This window comes from Mytilus californianus, unplaced genomic scaffold, assembly GCF_021869535.1.
Source record: "Mytilus californianus isolate M0D057914Y unplaced genomic scaffold, xbMytCali1.0.p SCAF_14, whole genome shotgun sequence".
Classification (NCBI taxonomy): domain Eukaryota; kingdom Metazoa; phylum Mollusca; class Bivalvia; order Mytilida; family Mytilidae; genus Mytilus; species Mytilus californianus.
In genome coordinates, this window is record NW_026262626.1 from 34,941,926 (window position 1) to 34,961,786 (window position 19,861).

At 31.0% G+C, this 19,861-nt stretch overlaps 1 protein-coding gene across 1 annotated transcript in view; it reads right to left on the reverse strand.

Moving 5' to 3' along the window:
• Positions 1-14,272, reverse strand: part of LOC127724956 (T-box transcription factor TBX18-like) — a 29,588-nt gene extending 15,316 nt beyond the window's left edge. The window contains exons 1-5 of the mRNA XM_052231958.1: positions 14,269-14,272; positions 9,504-9,606; positions 7,312-7,428; positions 3,701-3,857; positions 2,141-2,281 (exon numbers count right to left, since the gene is read on the reverse strand). Of these exons, the coding sequence (XP_052087918.1) occupies positions 2,141-2,281; positions 3,701-3,857; positions 7,312-7,428; positions 9,504-9,606; positions 14,269-14,272 (522 nt within the window). The remainder of the gene's footprint in view (positions 1-2,140; positions 2,282-3,700; positions 3,858-7,311; positions 7,429-9,503; positions 9,607-14,268) is intronic.
• Between the last annotated feature and the right edge of the window lie 5,589 nt (positions 14,273-19,861).

Consider the following 19,861-nt stretch of genomic DNA (forward strand, 5'->3'; position numbering starts at 1 on the left):
CTTTAAATTTAGTCTAGAAGAAGTTGTATTCTTGGTTACATTCAAAAAAGCTCAACTCCAATTATAGAAATATAAGTAAACATCGTTTGGAAAATAGCTAACCGTTCACGTTTTACAAAAGAGAGATTTACACACTCAGTAATTTTTTTATAAAAGAGAGGCAAAAGATACCAAAGGGATAGTGACGTAATTGTAGTATACATGTATGATGACATAAACAATAACTTTCGCTAATATAAAAAGCTTTCGAGAAATGACGCTTCTTGGATGGTAAATAAGATAATACAATATATACGTGTATAGGAAAACAGATCGGGGACATACAAAATCCTAGCGCTGCTTCAAACTAGATCGCTTATTGCTTAAGGTGGGCATTTTTATGTTGTAATTATCAGGTTTTGTAATCAGGTGTTTATATCATCAATCGTACGATAAGTCTTTACATCTAATGAATCTAAACAAATATTATCATAAACAAAACTGATATACCTATCATAATCTCGTACGTTAACGGCCATTGACGATAATAAATGAGATAAAGTATGGTATTATTCAAACAAAAGGCTTCAGGTTTTGTCAAATAGATATATTTTTGTTTGAAACTTGTCATTTGAAGTACTTTGACATCATTTGGTAAAACTCAGTGGGAATTTGAACCTATCCTTACATCCGGGGTATACTGATAGTTGAATTGATATCAACACTTATAGTTGATAGAGTGTCAAAAGTGATAGAAACGACATGTCCTCATTGGGAATAGAATAAACATTCCCCGCAGTCTTACTGAAAACATTATCAAGACTTCGACTGTAGGCAAGATACTTAATTCCATGGCATTGTCAGTTTGTTTTCGACTAATGCGTTTGAATGTCCCTTTGGTATCATTCGCCTCTCTTTTATCAGTAAAATGATTTGTATGAAATTGCGTTGAGTGACTGAAGTCTTTTTACTTACAAAAGAGTTGACACTTAAGAACACTTTTAAATATTATGTATAGTATATGTATCACATGTAAATCTTTAAATTCTAGCCTCATTATTTCAAGGCGATCTGGAATCTTAAACGACGCCTCCCGCAAACAAATTCCACATTGAGTGAAAATATAACAACAACTATGACAAAAAATATCCAACAATTTATCTTACTAATAATTTGAAAACGATGACACCTTTGTTTAAAAACATATCCGTTTTTTGTAGTTTTACCATTAATCCTATGTTATAGTATTTGTTCTCACGCTTATATTTCGATATGTGTTTTTATTAACAAAAGACGATTCAACGGGATTTTTAACGATTCTTCTAATATCGTCTCCCTTTATAGTGTTGTACTATACGTATTATTATGTTTACTTTTCTCACATCTTTCGGTGTTGTATACGCCTTTTATACGTTTATTTTATTCATATTAATGTGGACTCTACCGTTTAGTAACGATATAGCTTCACTTTTCATTCGAAGCTTACAGGTACTTGCAGTAATGTAACAAATACCTCATTATACTTTATACAGTTATAATAGATTTTCCAATCTGTAAATGATGCTAGTATAAGGGAAATTCCGTCTTCCGATCAATATATCGTAAAAGAAAAGAAATTGTCACTTTTCATACAGTTACACATTTTTTTATACATAGCTCTTTACTTGCCAAAACTCTACAAAACATGTTCTCCTAATGGGTAGCCCAAAAACATCAATACAGGGCTTTTACTTTATGCATACATTTTCATTCGAGCCATTTATGTTAGAACTACAATTTTCACTTACAAATTTATATAGTTCCCTCAGCGGGGATTGGAAGCTGGATACTGTACAGGAGATGTTACGGTATGCTATAATGATGTACTTTGTACAAGGAAATGTGATAGCATACGGTAATTAGGCAGAAATTTCGATGTTAATATGAAATTTTAAAGAAAATATATTTGTATAGGAATTTGGCGTTAGGGTTAGAACCTCTACATTTTTACAAGAGAAAATGTAGATAAAGAAGTTTTTGGATGTGCTGTTTATGTCATTTTTACCTTTAATGCTCTCAAAGGTTTTACAAAATTTTGGAATACCTCTCGGGTGAACGGAAATAAATATGTTACGTTTTCATCAAAACGGTGATATAAATTATCCTCGGTACGATGTTTTACCTCTTGATTCTGATAGGCTGTAACAGCCATAAAAGATGTCTGTGGAAAGGATGTGACAAAATGTTCCTCTGGAATGTTTTCCGTAGATAGTCGTTCAACGTGTACTCTAGGAAGAAATCTCTGCATTGACAATAACGAAACCTGTATAAAATATCATGAATGAATAAACAGGTTAGAGTGGATCCCAGTAATAGTAATCAGTTTTTGATCTATTTAAGCTAGATTAAGATATTATATACATACACGAAGAATGCATACAATTGCGATACTGTGGTACAGAATTTAGTTAAAATCGGTATTAGTCATCTTCTTTTTACAATTTTTTAATTTCGAAATGCCTTCGTCTTCCTTTTTTTTTTTTTTTATTTATTCATCTGTTTTATTTTTAACTGATCTGTATTTATTTTCCATCATCCATTTTGTTTGTGAAATGTGAAAACGGATTTTTTTTGATAAACTAAACAAAATGGTGTTGTAAAGCAATGCTAAGAAATTTACAGCCCTTCTTGTTTAAAATTAAATACCGGGTATTAAATAATTCAAATAAAATTGAGAATGGAAATGGAGAATGTGTCAAAGAGACAACAACCCGACCAAAGAGCAGAAAACAGCCAAAGGCCACCAATGGGTCTTCAACACAGCGAGAAAATCCCGCACCCGGAGGCGGGCTTCAGCTGGACCCTAAACAAAAAGTATGTTTTTTATTGTTTTAGGTAATTACTTCGCAATTTTCAAAGACGGGTGAGCAGTAGAACACTAAGACAGTGGAATGTCATTGAGTGAAGAAAGAAATGACGAAATCAAAATTAAACGAAATTGTTAAAACTAAAAGACATGGTGCGTGTCTCCTACTCTTCTATTAAAATCGAACACAGAACATCATGTAAGAATATAACAGAAAATCATATTAACGTCATGCCGTTCACCGTTTTTTAAAGTTCATATTAATATATATACAAAAATTGATATACCAAGTCTAAGACATCCATTTTATATCAATCAATATCTAAAAATACCACATTTCCAATACTAAATCAACAACCACATGCACACATATTACCTTAAATTAGGATAGAGCGAAGCAGTCCACAGCTTTTTAGAAAGCTCAAACTTGTAGAGTTGTTTAGATTTAGAGCTTGGTATATGATATCAACACTTTTCTATTGCTGCAGGTCTTATCGCTTTGGGGGTATATTGAGCTTCAGTAATATATGGTGTCACACAGCTAATGAAATTTCACTGGTTTGGAGATTCTGATTGGTCCATACGTCATTTACAAAGACACGGAGACTGCACAATGTAATTTATGAGGACGGAAGTTGAAATTTGTGAATTGTTCTATTGAGCTTTGGATTTTATCTGGGAATATTATAATATTAATTCCAGATTTTATACAATATTCATATACACCTCTCTGTTCATCAATATCTGTTGACTTTATTAACATTAATGTAACAGTCGATACATAAAATTAATATGAGGAAATAATCAAAATAACATATAAATAACCAAAACAACATATAAATAACCAAAACAACATATATTTTTATCATGTTTTACCTGACCATTCCTTGATCTCTCGTTGTTAGTTAGTTTTAATCTTTCAAAAGAAATGATCTGTGAGTTGAGAAGATTGCCGTCCATGGGGCAATCTGGGTGTGAGTATTTCTGTGGTTTAAACATGTTATCACCAGTACCGGACACCATCCATTTGGAACTACAATATGCCATAAGGATATTACAATTACATGATAAGTTTATTTAATCGATTGAATTTAACACAACGTATGCTTAATCTAATTCAAATTAATAATTGTCAACATATTACATTGATCTTTATAATGAATTGATAGCAGATTACCGATGGTCAAATATCGTTAATCGACTAGGAAGAGACAAATCAAGGAACAAATAAAAATGATGTAATCGCATGAACCCCAAAAGGAGCGAGACCGGGTGCGTCGACAGGATGATTGTCTCCGGCTAAGCATGCATCACCTGTCATGCGAATTCATGTTTAGTCAAAATGTCACAGTCGCGGGAATAATACACAACTGGTAAAATTGCGGATAGGACGACTATACTGGTATCTCAAGATCTTAAACCGCTAAGACATGTGGCTAGTCAGATGATAATCCGACACATCTTATCGGTCAACCAATTTGTAATGGCGACCAATGGGCCACACGCCGACTTTATTAGGTCCGTGGATCCTTTTAGCTTTCTGGTTTCAACCTTCTCACCCCAAAAAAAGATCAGAACCAATAGTTGAAAATCAAAGATGATTTAATACTTTTTGAATCGTAAAACTAAGAAAAAATTTTAGGAAAAACTGAAATTGACAATGGTCGGAATTGCCTAAGAGAGTACAAAAATATATACATGTACATCTTATCAACACCTCAAAATCGTCCCAAGCCAACATATGTTTTCAGTATTGCTTACGTGGAATATATACACACATAGACAAGATAAGAATTGCTATAGGTTGCACAATGCTATTTCCCATAGGAATTCCTTTTACGGCTAAAACTGTGCCACTTTTACTACATGTGTACTATGAAGTTTCGTAAAAAATTATATCCTGGAATGGAAAGTTCATATGCACTACTATTTTTTGCAAAGGTCAAAACATAGGGCTGTGCGGCATATTTTCAACATGTATATGCCTTGGACTTTAAGAGTTTAAACTTATACTAAAACTAAAATTCTGTATATACTACCCCTCCCTTCACATTCAGTCTTCCTAAGAATTCAATTAGTCCGCAGTCCAACAGTATTTATACTAGTGAAATTCAAGTTGTGTCTCTATGATTTGAAACATGGAGATGATATCTGGAAACCAGTAGGTAAACAAAACAAAATGACCATGAATATTAAATATCTCCACAAAAGAGGCGTGGTTTATGAATCAGCTGTATTTACAAAGTGCAACCTATAACACAACCTGAAAGGGTAATTATGCTGTTTGAAATGTAAGGTTGCTTAGTGTTTTTTGTTATTCTTATTTGTCAAGAATCAATGGTTTAATTAATGAAAACAACACTTTTTAAATTTATTGCGTTTGAACTTTCTGGATTTACCTTAATCAGAAACGATCACACCCTTATATATCTGAAAGCCAAAGATGTATAAATATTTGAATATCGGTTTAGATGATGCACAGGTATAAAAAGAATTTTTATAAATGATCACATCGTAATTTTGTTGTTGTAAAATACCACTTTTTATTAAATACATGAAGTTGGGATCAGGCTTATGCTTGCTCAATAAATCTCTCCATTTTGTGATAATTTATGGTAAATTAGATGACATAAAAGACGTAACGACTGCCAGCATGCGAATATCATACCACGTGAGAAATGTTCAATCCTTAAATAAGACTGAGCAAAATGGAACATCACCGTCATGGAATAGGCAAAATAACAAAGGAAAAGATAAGACAAGGTTGTCATATATTTTGTTAAGAATATCAATAAAATTGAGAATGGAAACTGGGAATGTGTCAAAGAGACAACAACCCGAACAAATAGCAGAAAACAGCCCAATGCCACCAATGTGTCTTCAATACAGTGAGAAAATCCCATACCCGGAGGCTGATTCAGCAACAAGATATGTTATATCAATCTCTAATAAAACGAACAATAATCACTATGTTGGAGTAAGTATGAGTGCGTTGAGATGCATAAATTCCATTTGTTAGAAAAATCTGGATTGTTTACAGAGAAATATACAATTTCATTTGTTGATTTAGATACCATTAATATAAAATCAAAAGTTGTCCCTGTATCGATTTTATGGTACATTCTTTTGTATCCCTTTTTACATCGCGATGACCTTGAGGTCATTTCGATGTATTGCTATCGCTTAAATTTCCATTAATGCATAAATTATGCAAATTAGTTTTGGGATTTTAACCGATCTATAAACATGATAAATACGCGAACATAAACTAGTGCAAAATAACATTCCTTATCGTTTGATATAAAAACATCTCTTCAATGAATACTGATACAAATATTTTTGTTAATTAATAATATGAAAATGTTTTGTAGTATATATATATATATATATATATATAAGTAAAAAATCATTGATTATATCAATGCACACGTACCGATAGTCTGGGAACGTGACACAATATTCTCAATAAGCGGACTTCCGGTTCGAATAAATATAATTTGCGGGAAAATATGAAAATATGAATGGTTACTCGTATCCAAACTTTTAGAAAAATCGAATTTTTACAGAAAAGTGTCCGCCATGCACTTGCATTGCACTATCATAAGTAGAATAGTAGAATAGAATGATATACAAATGGATGGAAATCATATAAACATGTAACTGTTATTTTAATATAATATATACCAACAAATCAGTGTATACAAATCAGTGTATACTGATTTGTATCACTACAACATAATAGTTATTACGGTGAATTGTAATTTCCTGTCATTTATTCTTCATCCACACACAAACTTGTCTCAGAAAAAAAATAATTCTCTGTACATTAATTTCAGTTTCAGGTAAAGAGATATGTGATTTTTTTCCTGAGACAAGTGCTTTTGACCATCCACAAGGACTTGTGGTCATCCGATGTTCAGTACTTCAGTACTTTGATTTTATTTCGCTCATCGAAATTTAAAGGGAAGTGGTTTAGATTTAAAAAAAAAAAAACAATATATTTTTAAAGGGAAATTTAAAAAAGATGATTGAACATTTTGTCAAATGAGGTAAAAATTCCAAGATTTTGCTTTGTTATTTTTGAATTAAATTCTTCAAACAACACTAATAAATTTGATAAACAATGCATTAATGCAATGTATAAATTTGTTTATATTCGTCCCTATTGGTGTCGTAATTAACATAGGAACAAAGCAGTTATTTAGTAAATTAACCAAATTTTAATACATCGGATCAATATGGAGAGGGGTATTTAAATTACTAAAATACCTTTTCTGGTCAAAGCTTTACTTTGCAAATTGACTGTTTGAAAGGCAGAGCGAATTTTGAAAATTAAAAATCGCATTGCTCTACATAAAAGAATTATTGTGTGGGTAATTGTAACAATTCTTGCTGTTTTCACTTGCAGCGAAGTTCAAAATAAGAATTAAAACATCACTCCAATTTTAAACTGTCGTCAATTCGTCCTTCAATAGATTGACACAAACCTATGATAGACGTATCGGTACTTGTGTCTGTCTAGCTGAACAAAGTCTATATATACTCTGTACTTGGATTTGGGATCTAAACCATGAACTTTGCACCGGACTGCAGGAAACATTCGCCTGGAAAAAAATATGAAAAGAATAGAAATAGTAACTGTTCTTGTGATTAAGGTAAAAAGTCAATATTTTTGTATCTTCTGTATTGAAATTGACATTAAGTTATTTTCAAACCAATCATTCACTATTTACTTTAAAAAGAGAGCATTAGTTCGATGTTAAACTAAGTAAGAAAACTAATCATTTCCATTCGTATCAACAAAAAATAAGGGGGAAATTAATATCTAAGACTTATTAATTTTATACATTATTATGAATTGCCAAAGACAAAATTTTAATGTGACACATTTTTTTTTAAATGTTCTGAATAGCCTTTTAATGATGCGCATTTTCGAAAATGACTTCGTTAAAATTTTTGAGTACGCCGGTCTCATCTTGTTCCGGGAATTTTCACATTCCCTGTGACCATTTGTTTTAACTATTATTAAATATCAGGTTTAATTTACACGAAATAATATTTTCGGACTCATGGTAACATCTGAAGTTTCTGGGTTTAATATTACAATGGTCCAGAGCGCAAAAAAAATATGTTTGATATTACATCTTGTTAAAACAAATCATGAAAACTAAACAAACAACCAGCATTTTAAAAAACAAAACAAAACAGATCATAACGTTATTATTAACAAGTAAATAAAAAACGGCGATGAACACGAATACAAAAGTTTACATGTCTGAAACTGACAGCACTACAAGCAATAATGGCTATTTTTGAAATGTACATCTCTACACAAATCCAAAAAATTGTTCATGCAGGAATAGTTCATTCAATTGATATTATTTTACTTTTGTATATTCACGACACATATGGTCATAGAATAGATGTGTTATAATTGTAAGTGTAGTCAAGACTTTTCTGTGTTATAAATAACAGCATGATAGCATGATTATTTATTCTCACTTTACATTTGTAAGAAATAATCTTGTTCGATCGGTTCTAATGTGAATTAAACGTCTTTATTCTTTTATTATTTTTTCAACACCCTTGACAAATGCCTCTTTGGTGGGAATATCATGCTGCCATTTTTAGATTTATATTTTTTTGTGTTCACAAGCTTTGGTAATTTTACCCCTTATATTTATTGGTTGTATTTTAAAAAAGACAGTTTTTACAGGTTTTTTTAATGACTTTGCAACATTACCACTTGTTTGGTTAGTTATTATTGTATCAAAGTATGCTGAAAGTTTATATATAACTAAATTGAAGCTCTTCAACTTTTGTATAAGGTTTTGGACTTTCAGATATCACTGAAGAGACATTAATTGTCGAAATGCACATCTTTAGCACTACAATTGGTACCGTTAATGTTATTAATTGCATTGATGATTTGAATTACTTTATATATCAATCTTTAAAATATATGTTCTTACCAGACCCGGTCGGGGATCAAGGAAAGAATCAGATCTACTCTAACATTGTTAGGTTGATTTTCTAGGCACTTTATATATATATATAAGAACATCAGTTGTTCGACCTGCTAGTCAAATGCGTTTTGTTAAAATATACTTTTTCACTCATTTTGGTCTTTTGGAAAATGTTGTTTGTGCTGTATTTAGACCCCTCTACCTAGAAATTTGTTTTGCATGCACACTTATAAAAATTGCGGTTTTTATCCAACGCAATCATAGGTTTGAACGTTGTTTTCAATTTAGACTTGTTTATATATATATATATATATAAGTACGTCTAAATAAGTGACAACTCTACGACAGATCCATTTATTGGATCACCAGTGAAGGTGATACACGGCTGAAAACACATATTATATTCATAATTACTCTAAATATCAGCACAACAATTTGAAATCTGCAAAGTTGCGGAAGCAAATTTTTGTTATTCCCTCGATCGCCGGTATACGAACTCATACAATTGGGATACCGTGACAACACCGCCTGCACTATGTCAAGCGCTCTAGACCACTCGGCCACCTAGACTGAACAAAATTCAGCTATATACTTATATATATATATATATATATATATATATATAAAGATTCTATAGTAACTTTAAATTCCTTATAACAATGTAAGCTCTCATATACATTCTGAAAATTATTCTGTCGTTCTTTTCTGTTTACCTTCCAGATTTTGTAATTATCATCTCTGTTCCAAGAGCATGGAATGAATGCCACAAGTCACTCTGACAAAGTTCTATCGAAATGTTTTTTGAATGGGTATCATCTGAAACATATTATTATTATTATTATTAATAAATTAATAGGAATAACAAACATGCTCAACTCCAAGACAAATTAGTCAGTCGTCCATGCTCTAGAAATCTAAAACCTCGCGAGTAGGAGAGATCGATTACGGAGAGTGCTTTAATTATTCGGGTTAGCTCAACTCTAAGATTGTTGAAGCACCACCTGCAAAAACACTACAGCAAACATATGAGACCTTTTACTATTGCACACTAAAGGAAAAATATACCACTTATAACGTACTTAAAAATTAAGAAAATTGGGGAAGCGGCAATTGCGGGAAAAGGTAGCGAAAATGGGTTTTATTGCATTTCCAACATTATAAGATAGTCCTTCGTAATTCAAAATATAAATTATGTCCTTAACAATAAACAGTAAGTTTTGAATAATATACTAGTTCAAACTCATAGTTTGCCTTTTTAGAAATCACAAGGATTAAAACAGAAATATTTATATAATCGTGATCATGAAACGAAGAATTTGATTGATAAATATCCATCTGAAACTATTCATTTATAATGTCGAATAAAAATAACCCAGATATATGATCGGATCGGCCGATTTAAAGGAAACAACTTTATAGAAGGCACAACTATGTATGATTCTGATAGACACAAAAAATCCGAATTAATCCGTAAAATATACACAGAATTTTTTCGTTTTCGACAAGAAAAATAAAAAGGAATATTTCCAACTTGCAATCCAATCACACTGGATGATAATCTTAATACTCATAAGTTAGTCATAGTCATTTGGAAAATAGTTGTTTTTATCATTACTTAACTGTATAGTAGTTTTTAATTTTAATAACTTAAAAAGTGTATTTTTGTTTGTTTTAAGTCAAATATCCATCTGAAACTATTCATTTATAATGTCGAATAAAAATAACCCAGATATATGATCGGATCGGCCGATTTAAAGGAAACAACTTTATAGAAGGCACAACTATGTATGATTCTGATTCAAATAAAAATGTTAGTTGAGGCATTCGATGATTTATTTTTTTTATATACTATTATTCAATAAGCTCACATAAATATTTAATGTAGTTCTTAACTAATATAATTTGTAACAGTAACCGGAGGAAAGTGTTTCATTCCTTTATTCAATATGTTTTTATCATCCTTTCCAGTTTTCTCCATATTGCTAATTTCAATAATAATACTTTAATTCCTTCTGGACTTTCTTAATCATATTATTAAACACACATTTAAAAAATATTTGAATTGATTTAACACCAAATAACTATAATGTTATAATAATAATCTATTGTATTATATAATAACGTTAAAATTAAAATTATTTTTATAAAAAATATTTGGTTTTTAATTAATTCTGAAATAGTTCCAAAGTAAATGCAAAAGGCACTCAAACGACATATCATCGTTCGATGAGATTTGTATATATATTCACATTTCATCTATTGACAAACATGCTACTTACCATGAACAATCTGTGTAGAATTATGAACACACTGCGTTCCTTGGCCTGGGACTGGACAAATTTCTCCAACCCCGTCACAGGTATGGGCATTTTGCTTACAGTTTCGCAAATCTAGACCCAGAAGATTTTCAATGCAAAATGCTTTTGCATTTTCACTGAACATTTTTCTGTCAACTTTTTTGTGATTTGATCAAAGTAAATTTTATTTATGTTACATGTCTCAGGTGACTGAAAAAGATGAAGAGTGGTCCATTGGTGAGAAAAGTATAGATTTATTAGACAGTATCAAAGGACGTATCGGGTTTGACTATCAGTGTAAACAGATAAAGAAGCTATCATTGTTTCAATGGTTACAGGACCACGATAGGACATCCCACTGTGAGCTTTTCATCACTAGACTTCACTGTCACCTAAGATAACCCCAACACCAGATAGGACATACTGGCGCTAGACAAAACAGAATAAACATTATTTTAATAGATAAAAAAGATATATGCAATTGTAGGGACTTTGCCAAGTTTTTTTTAACAAATCACGCCATATATCGTTTAATTCTTTACCTAACCTAAAATGAACAGCTTTTTGTAAAAATGAAAAAAAAAAAATGTTCAAAACTTCATATACATAAGAATATCACCAACATTTTTTTTTAATTCCTTGCAAAAGAAAATTAAACAGAAAATTTCAATATTTGATATAAACGATAAATTAAATTTCTTACTTTTAAACAGTTTTTTATATTATTGACCACTTGAATTTATACATTCCTAGATTACTATCAAGAAGATTTTGGTTTTATTTTGTATATATAATTCTGTACATGTATACTTTGAGGTTTTCCTATTATTAATATTCAATGATTTAAAGGGCAACATTGTCAATAATCTGGGGAAAAAATAGATAATTTCAATTAAAACAAAAAAATATATCAAAAGAGCCTCAATACGAAAATGTAGTTCCAAAAAGAAGAACTTTGTAGTTTAGAGCTTTAAAAATGAGATCTTTACCAAAATTATATCATTCTTCTTTATTGATTTCCCGATTGCCTTGCAAGATTAACCTAAAGAAACTTAAGTATTCGTTGTATAATTATATCTTTATATATACATTCATCTTTATCGCTTTCCCATGTGCCTTTCAAAGATCAACACCAAAAAACTTATAAAAATAGCCATTAGCAAAGTCATATTTTAGAATGTAAGAATGCAACTTCATAGGTCAAAGATGACCATATAAGTTTAGGGCTTTTCCCTTGAGGCCAAAAAGATGTCAATTTTTTTTGGGCGGGTGGGGGGGGGGGGGGGGGGGGGGGGGCATTTCCATAAAGGTCAAAAGATGGCCTTATTATATAGCTCTCCATGTACAAATTCATATTTGGTTGTCTCAACAGTTGGTTATTAACATACTAGTATTAGAAAAATTAAGAAATATATGCATCGAATGCAACAGACAATGTGTTTGAACTTAATTTGACAGTCTGTCAGTTTAATTTTCTTTTGGTTTTCTTTATTACCAATTTTGAAGTGAAAAAAAATTAAAAAAAACATTTTGTATGTGCAACTATAAATATTCAATTTTACAACTGATGTTCGATTTTCAAAGATCTTTTTCTAGTCTGGTAAACTAATTGACAATGAAATCTGGTTTTAGATCTACGAGACTTATTTTAGCAAATTCTGGCATTACGACCCATGTTAACTTGCTGTTCTTTCAGAAAACTTATGCTTAAAGGTTAGTAATTTAAACTTGTAATGCGATCTTTGAATACATGTTTATTGGTATTTACATTGACCTTTTACTCAAAGTAGTATTCATAACATTATATGGCTATCTAGTTATTAACACTTATTATCCTGCAAACTGTCGATACTTATTGTATGTTGGCGTTGCACAGGGGTGTGCATACTTTTCCTAGACTACTTATGACGTATTTACACGATATCCCGTTGGAAGTTGACATGTTAGTTTATTTATTAGTTGAATCGGTCTTTGAAATAGCTCTCAGTTTTTGTGATGGTCTAGGATCATTGTGTTAAATGTTCCTTGTACTCAGTACCGATCTGATGAGACCCTTGATTATTTACAGTTTGTTCTAATGGTGTATTGTTACAACACTGCGTGTGATTGGTGTGGGTTTCACAGATAGTTACAGTTTGTTCTAATGTTGTATTGTCACAACACTGCATGTGATTAGTGTCGGTTTCACTGATATTTACAGTTTGTTCTAATGTTGCATTGTTACAACACTGCATGTGCATGATTGGTGTGTGTTTCACTGATATTTACAGTTTGTTCTAATGTTGTACTGTTACAACACTGTATGTGATTAGTGTGGGTTTCACTGATATTTACAGTTTGTTCTAATGTTGTATTGTCACAACACTGCATGTGATTGGTGTGGGTTTCACTGATATTTACAGTTTGTTCTAATGGTGTACTGTTACAACACTGCATGTGATTAGTGTCGGTTTCACTGATATTTACAGTTTGTTCTAATGTTGCATTGTTACAACACTGCATGTGCATGATTGGTGTGTGTTTCACTGATATTTACAGTTTGTTCTAATGTTGTACTGTTACAACACTGCATGTGATTGTTTAGGGTAGGATTGAGCGTTCACAAAAATGCTAAAATCAGGTCGCTGGTTTCTTTTTTGAATTGTATCACATTTTGTTATCACGCAACATTTATTATATAGCTTGTCAATCATTGCATATCTCCAAATTTTTATAATTAGTAATGAATCTCTTTGAAAGAAAATTTCAGTTTGTACTCTGAGATTTTGAGTTAAATATCAGACTACTAGTATTCGAAATAATAAATGTGTGATTGTTATGTTAAATTAGGGGTTTCCGTATGTATAATGTTTATATTTTATTCCATTTTGTTTAAGTGCAAAGAGAGCAAAAAAAGTATTACATTAGACATGTATGTGGATTTTTTATTTTACTCACCATTTATTTTATATTTGTCTTGACAAACGTTCGGGTCAACGCTTGATAATGATCTGTTTTTAAAAATGCTTCTATTGCAGCATATCATGTATTGTAAGTTTGCTGTCCTACTGATGCAAGTATACACAACGGTTCTATTGGGTCAACATTTAGAGGAAACATTATACTTATTATTTTTGGGTATAAACATGCTTGTCCTGCATACATTATTAGTGTTTTCCAATTCAACATTTTATGATGGTACCCATTTTATCTAAAAGCAACAATTAGTAAAAAGTGGTAAATATTAAAAATTGTTTATAATATAATTCACGTTACAAAACACAACCTAGAATGAATTTGTTTTAACTGGAATATCAAGAGCATTTCATATAAGGCAATTTTTCAAAATATTTTAATCATGACGACGCTCAATATTAATAAAATGTTAACATTTTCTTTTCAGTGTAAGTCTGTTTTAATTTAGCTGCTTTTATTAACACTTAACGAGAATTTTTTTTTTTATTTCATCAAAGATTAGATACTTTTACGTTGTGTAAGTATCTGTGTATAACCTGGGTAGCAACAATATTTACTATAGACTTAAAACAGTGCAATCAGTTGACACCACTTTTAATTCTTTTAATCCTCCTATCAGCATGTATATGTTGCTTGGTGTAAACAACATACGCCAGAGGTGAAACATTTACTATTAAAGTGGATACCGCTCTTGTTAAGGAAGGAATTTGTCAGGTTTTATTGCACACACTATGGAATTTGTCTATTATGATATTACTTTACCGTATCATATGAGCTAAAACATCAAGGGGTTCCGAGCAATAGATTTGATAACTACCAGTTAATTGGTACAAGCAGTCGAAACTCGTGTTGACAGAAATGTCAGTAAAACGGGTGGAAAAATAACAAATGATACACATATAACAACGTTCAAACGTTGTCGTTGTCAGAGTATTAGTTGTACAAGATTATCAATTACATCTTAATGGACAATTAAATTGGAAATAACTTGGAAAACCTACTATTTAAACAAAGTCAGTTCTTATACCTGTCTTTCAATATATTGCGTGAATATCCATTTAAAAAGGCACAAATGTCTAATTAAAAAGCTCAAACGTGCAATGCCAAATATGATATCCTTTGATTAAAAAGTAAACTTCGTCACGTGTATCCTCAATTACAAGTCACTCTAGAAAGAATTACAAATCCAATTCTTTGAATTTATTCAGATTAAAAAACAATTTTCTCAAAAATTCACGTGTACGCCGGTGCGTTTTGACGTAAACGTAGCTATGCGCCTGGAAGAGAATTTACAATTTTGCCTTTGTTGAAATATTTGCGGATATTGTTTTGCTGATCATTTTGTAGATCTTGTCCCGTTGATCATTTTTGCTTTGAAAAGTTTCTTTAACAATCCTGCTTTGTTTTAGACCAACACGATGAGCTGGATTTTTAACATGCTAGTTCACAAGGTAACAGTCCCCAGGAAAATGTGTTACCCTATCCGAACACATTATTCTGACTCCAGTCCGACCAGTCTTTGCTGTTTTTTCTTAATGCAGCGTGCTTAGCGAAAAAAAGCAATATATACCAATTTTAAATTCTAGTTCGACTCTGTTAGGCTTCCAATACTGAGAACCTCCTTTACCGAGGCGAACACACTACCACAGGACCACCGAGGCGGTTTACAAGAGGCTTGAATATACCATGATGGATGTCAATAGAAGGTCTTAGTGACCCATTTTTGTATTCTTGTAATCGGTAGACATTTTTTTACAGACTTTATCTTATTATTGGAAGTTGACCATGGAATATTAGATAACTGCAAACAAGAGTGCACACGCTGAAATGTCTCGCCTGTTTTACTTATCACTGAATTTATGTTGAAAATATGAAGGTATCACATAAACTTAACATTATCAATATTCTATGAAAATGAGGTCAGCTGAACCGTGCCAGACAGAAATGCACACCTTACAATCATTCCATACACCAAATATAGTGGTCCTATCGTTAATAGTACCTGAAAAACAGATCAAACCGCATATAATCTGCTAGACAGACCTGTTCATCTTACAATCATTCCATACACCAAATATAGTTGACCTATTGCTAATAGTATCTGATAAACTGACAAAATTACGAAAACTTATCATTAACCAATGAAGCATGAAAATGAGGTCAAGTTCATATAAACCCTACCAGACAGACATGTACACCTTAAAGTCGTTCCATACATCATATATAATTGACCTATTGCTTATAATATCTGAGAAATAGACCAAACCACAAAGAAAATGAGGTTAAGGTTAGGTAAAACCTGCAAGACGGACATGTAAACCTTACAATCATTCCATACACCAAATATAGTATCCCTATTACTTAAAGTATCTGAGAATAGACCAAACAACAACATTTAAAGAATGTCCAATGAACCATAACATTTAGGTCAAGGTCAGATGAAGTCTGCCAGTCGGTCATGAACACCTTACCATACACCAAGACGTTGCAAGGAACCAATATACCAAATAAAGTTATGCTATTACTCATAATAAGTAAGTATTTCACTTGACAAAAAAAAACAATTTCAAGCAGTCACTGAACCATGAAAATGAGGTCAAATACAATGGACATATAAAAGACGGAAACTTTGTAACATAAGGTTTCTGTATAAAAGATATGAAGCATCAAGGTCTTCTTCCTTAAAAAATATAAAACTTTATGTAATAGTTTACACTGTCGCTCCCGGATTGTAGTTCCTATGTCTCGCATTCTGTGCATACGAGACAAATTTACAATATTTTAGGACTGATATAAAACCCATATGATGAGAATGAATAATAAACTTGACAACAAAGATGCACCAAGAATTAAGACCAAGAAATTTATATAAAGATGCTAGGCACGCATTTGAAAAGACTGGAAAGCACTGCATATATAACTGTTAAATGATGCTGTTGAAACTGATGTAAAGCTGCAACCCTATCTAGTCATTGAGAAGTTCTACAATGTTTATATATAAGCAGCACATAATCAGTTAACTTGTAAATTTTTAGACAGCGGTAATTTCAGAAGTTGAAATATTAACACATTTCTGAAGAAAATAGAAACTACATGAGAAAAGAGAAAACTGCACTTCCACTAGACCAGTGTATCAAGTCCTTACAAAGAAATTAACATTGTCTCACTCTTTCACTCCCTCTCAAACTTACTTCTTTACATACCACTCTCAACATTACCCTCATCCTCTCAATTCTTCCTTTTTCTCCCTATAGAACATACAACTTTAAATACCACTCTCATTATTTACTCTCACCTCTCAATGTTTCCTATTTCTCCCTCCCTCCATTCTCTCTAATCCATACCAACCTTAGCCACCTATATTATCCTACACTATGTGTTACATACCCATATGTCAAGTTTGTTAGTTGAAGATTTATAATCATGAAGTACCTGGCATGAAAGAATAAATTTTCAAAATTGAAAAGATCAAAACCTTTTTGACATGAAACATGGAAGTTGTTTTTAGTATTGAGCCAAATTTTGAAGTTGTTAGTTTTTATTTTCAATATTAAATGGTTATCATATCATTTCTTCAAATCTAAGTTAACAGCAAAGTTACAATAAGCCAAAATGTGTGATGTAATTTTTATAAAAAGAAATTATCCTTGGATAACCATTATGCAGTCAAAATTTTTATTTAACTGAAAGGTGTTAAAAATATTTTAAAACAATTAAAAAAAAATTTAATAAAAGAAAAAAGTAAGTCCAAAATCAAAATTGACAAAAGTTTTATAAACGCCAAATGGTACAAAAGTACCTGTCTGCTTGTACTAGCCAGCTGGTCTGTGGGTTATCTGGACTTTAAGGTGCTAGTTCACCAAGACAAAAGCCTGCAGTAAGACACTTGCCTCTTCCTTTCGGAGTACCAGTTTCAAAGTCTCTGATTTGACTTTGGCATGCCTTATACCAAAAAAAGGGTAATTAAAATGTTGATAGAAAGGTAAAATATCTAACTTAAAATTTTGTAAAAAATGTAAAATAAAAAATAATTAAAACACCATCAAAAGGATAAAACAGTAAAACATCCCCAACTAAAATTTAATAAAAGCAAACAAAATGACTCATTTAAAATTTTGATAAAACCAATAAACAGTAAAACATCCCCAATTATTTTTTTTTTATAAAAACAGTAAAACATCACCAACTAAAATTTGATAAAACCAAATAAAATTACCCATTTAAAATTTTGATAAAACCAGTAAAACAATCCCAATTAAATTTGGATAAAAACATATATAATATTCCATCCCTGTTTGAAAAATAATAAAATGACCCAATTAAAATAATGATAAAAGCACTTAAATATCCCCGATTAAAAATTGTGATAAAAAACAGTAAAACATCCCCAATTAAAATTTGATAAAAAAAATAAAATGACTCATTTAAAATTTGGATAAAAACATTAAAACATCCCAAACTAAAATTTGATAAAAGCAAATAAAATAACCCATTTAAAAATTTTGATAAAACCATTAAACAATCCCAATTAAAATTAGATAAAAAGATATAAAATACCCCCATCCCTGTTAAAAAAAAACAATAAAAAGACCCGTTAAAAATAATGACAAAAACAGTAAACATCCCCAATTAAAATAATGATAAAAACACTAAACTGTCCCCGATTAATATTTTGATAAAACCATTAAAACACTCCAATCAAAATTTAATAAAAAAATAAAATGATCCATTTAAAATTTTGATAAAAACATTTTTTAAAAAACATCCCCAACTAAAATTTGATAAAAGCAAATAAAATGACCCATTTAAAATTTTAATAAAACCAGTAAAACAATCCCAATTGAAATTGGATAAAAACATATAAAATACCCCATCCCTGTTAAAAAAACAATAAAATGACCCGTTTAAAATAATGATAAAAACAGTAAAACATCCCCAAATTAAAATAATGATAAAAACAGTAAAACATCCCCAAATTAAAATAATGATAAAAACAAATAAAATGACCCGTTTAAAATTTTGATGAAAAATTTAAACATCCCCAATTGAAATTTGATAAAAACAAATAAAATGATCCATTTAAAATTTTGATAAAAAACAATAAAAAAATCCCATTTAAAATTTAGATAAAACAATAAAATTACTCATTTAAAATTTGGATAAAAACAGTAAAACATCCCCAATTAAAATTTTGTTAAAAACAGTAAAATATCCCCAATTAAAATTTGATTAAAGCAAATAAAATACCCTTTCCCTGTTAAAAACATATTGTACATATGCTAACTGCGCCACCTCACTCAGTTTGTACCAGTTATAGCGGATACTTGGTACATATGGTAGATAAAATATCCCCACCCTCCAAAAGGTTTTTGACCGAGCCGCCTCACTCGGTCATACTGAGCGACCTCACTCAGTTTGTACCAGTAATTGTGAATACTTGGTACGTATGGTAGGGGACGTTACTATACCTAAAAGGGAGGTATAGCATATGTGAACCCTAAAAACAGAGAGCGGCTTAACTTCCCATACGTGTATACAAGTATCCAACGCTTACTGATAAGTAACGTTATCATGTTTTTCGTGTCAGTCACTGAAAATAATTTATAAAATGTAACTACTGAAGAACCTACTACAATAATAACATAAAAACCTTGATTTCAAGTGTCCTGTGGTAAGAAGTGAAATATTTAATTCTATAAAAGTTCAGATTTACTAAGCAATATAGGTTTGATTTTCTTAAAGGTTTTCATAAGGATTGAAGAAGATGAAACCTTTGGTGTGACAGTAACTCAACAATAGAGTAAAACCAGAAAGATATG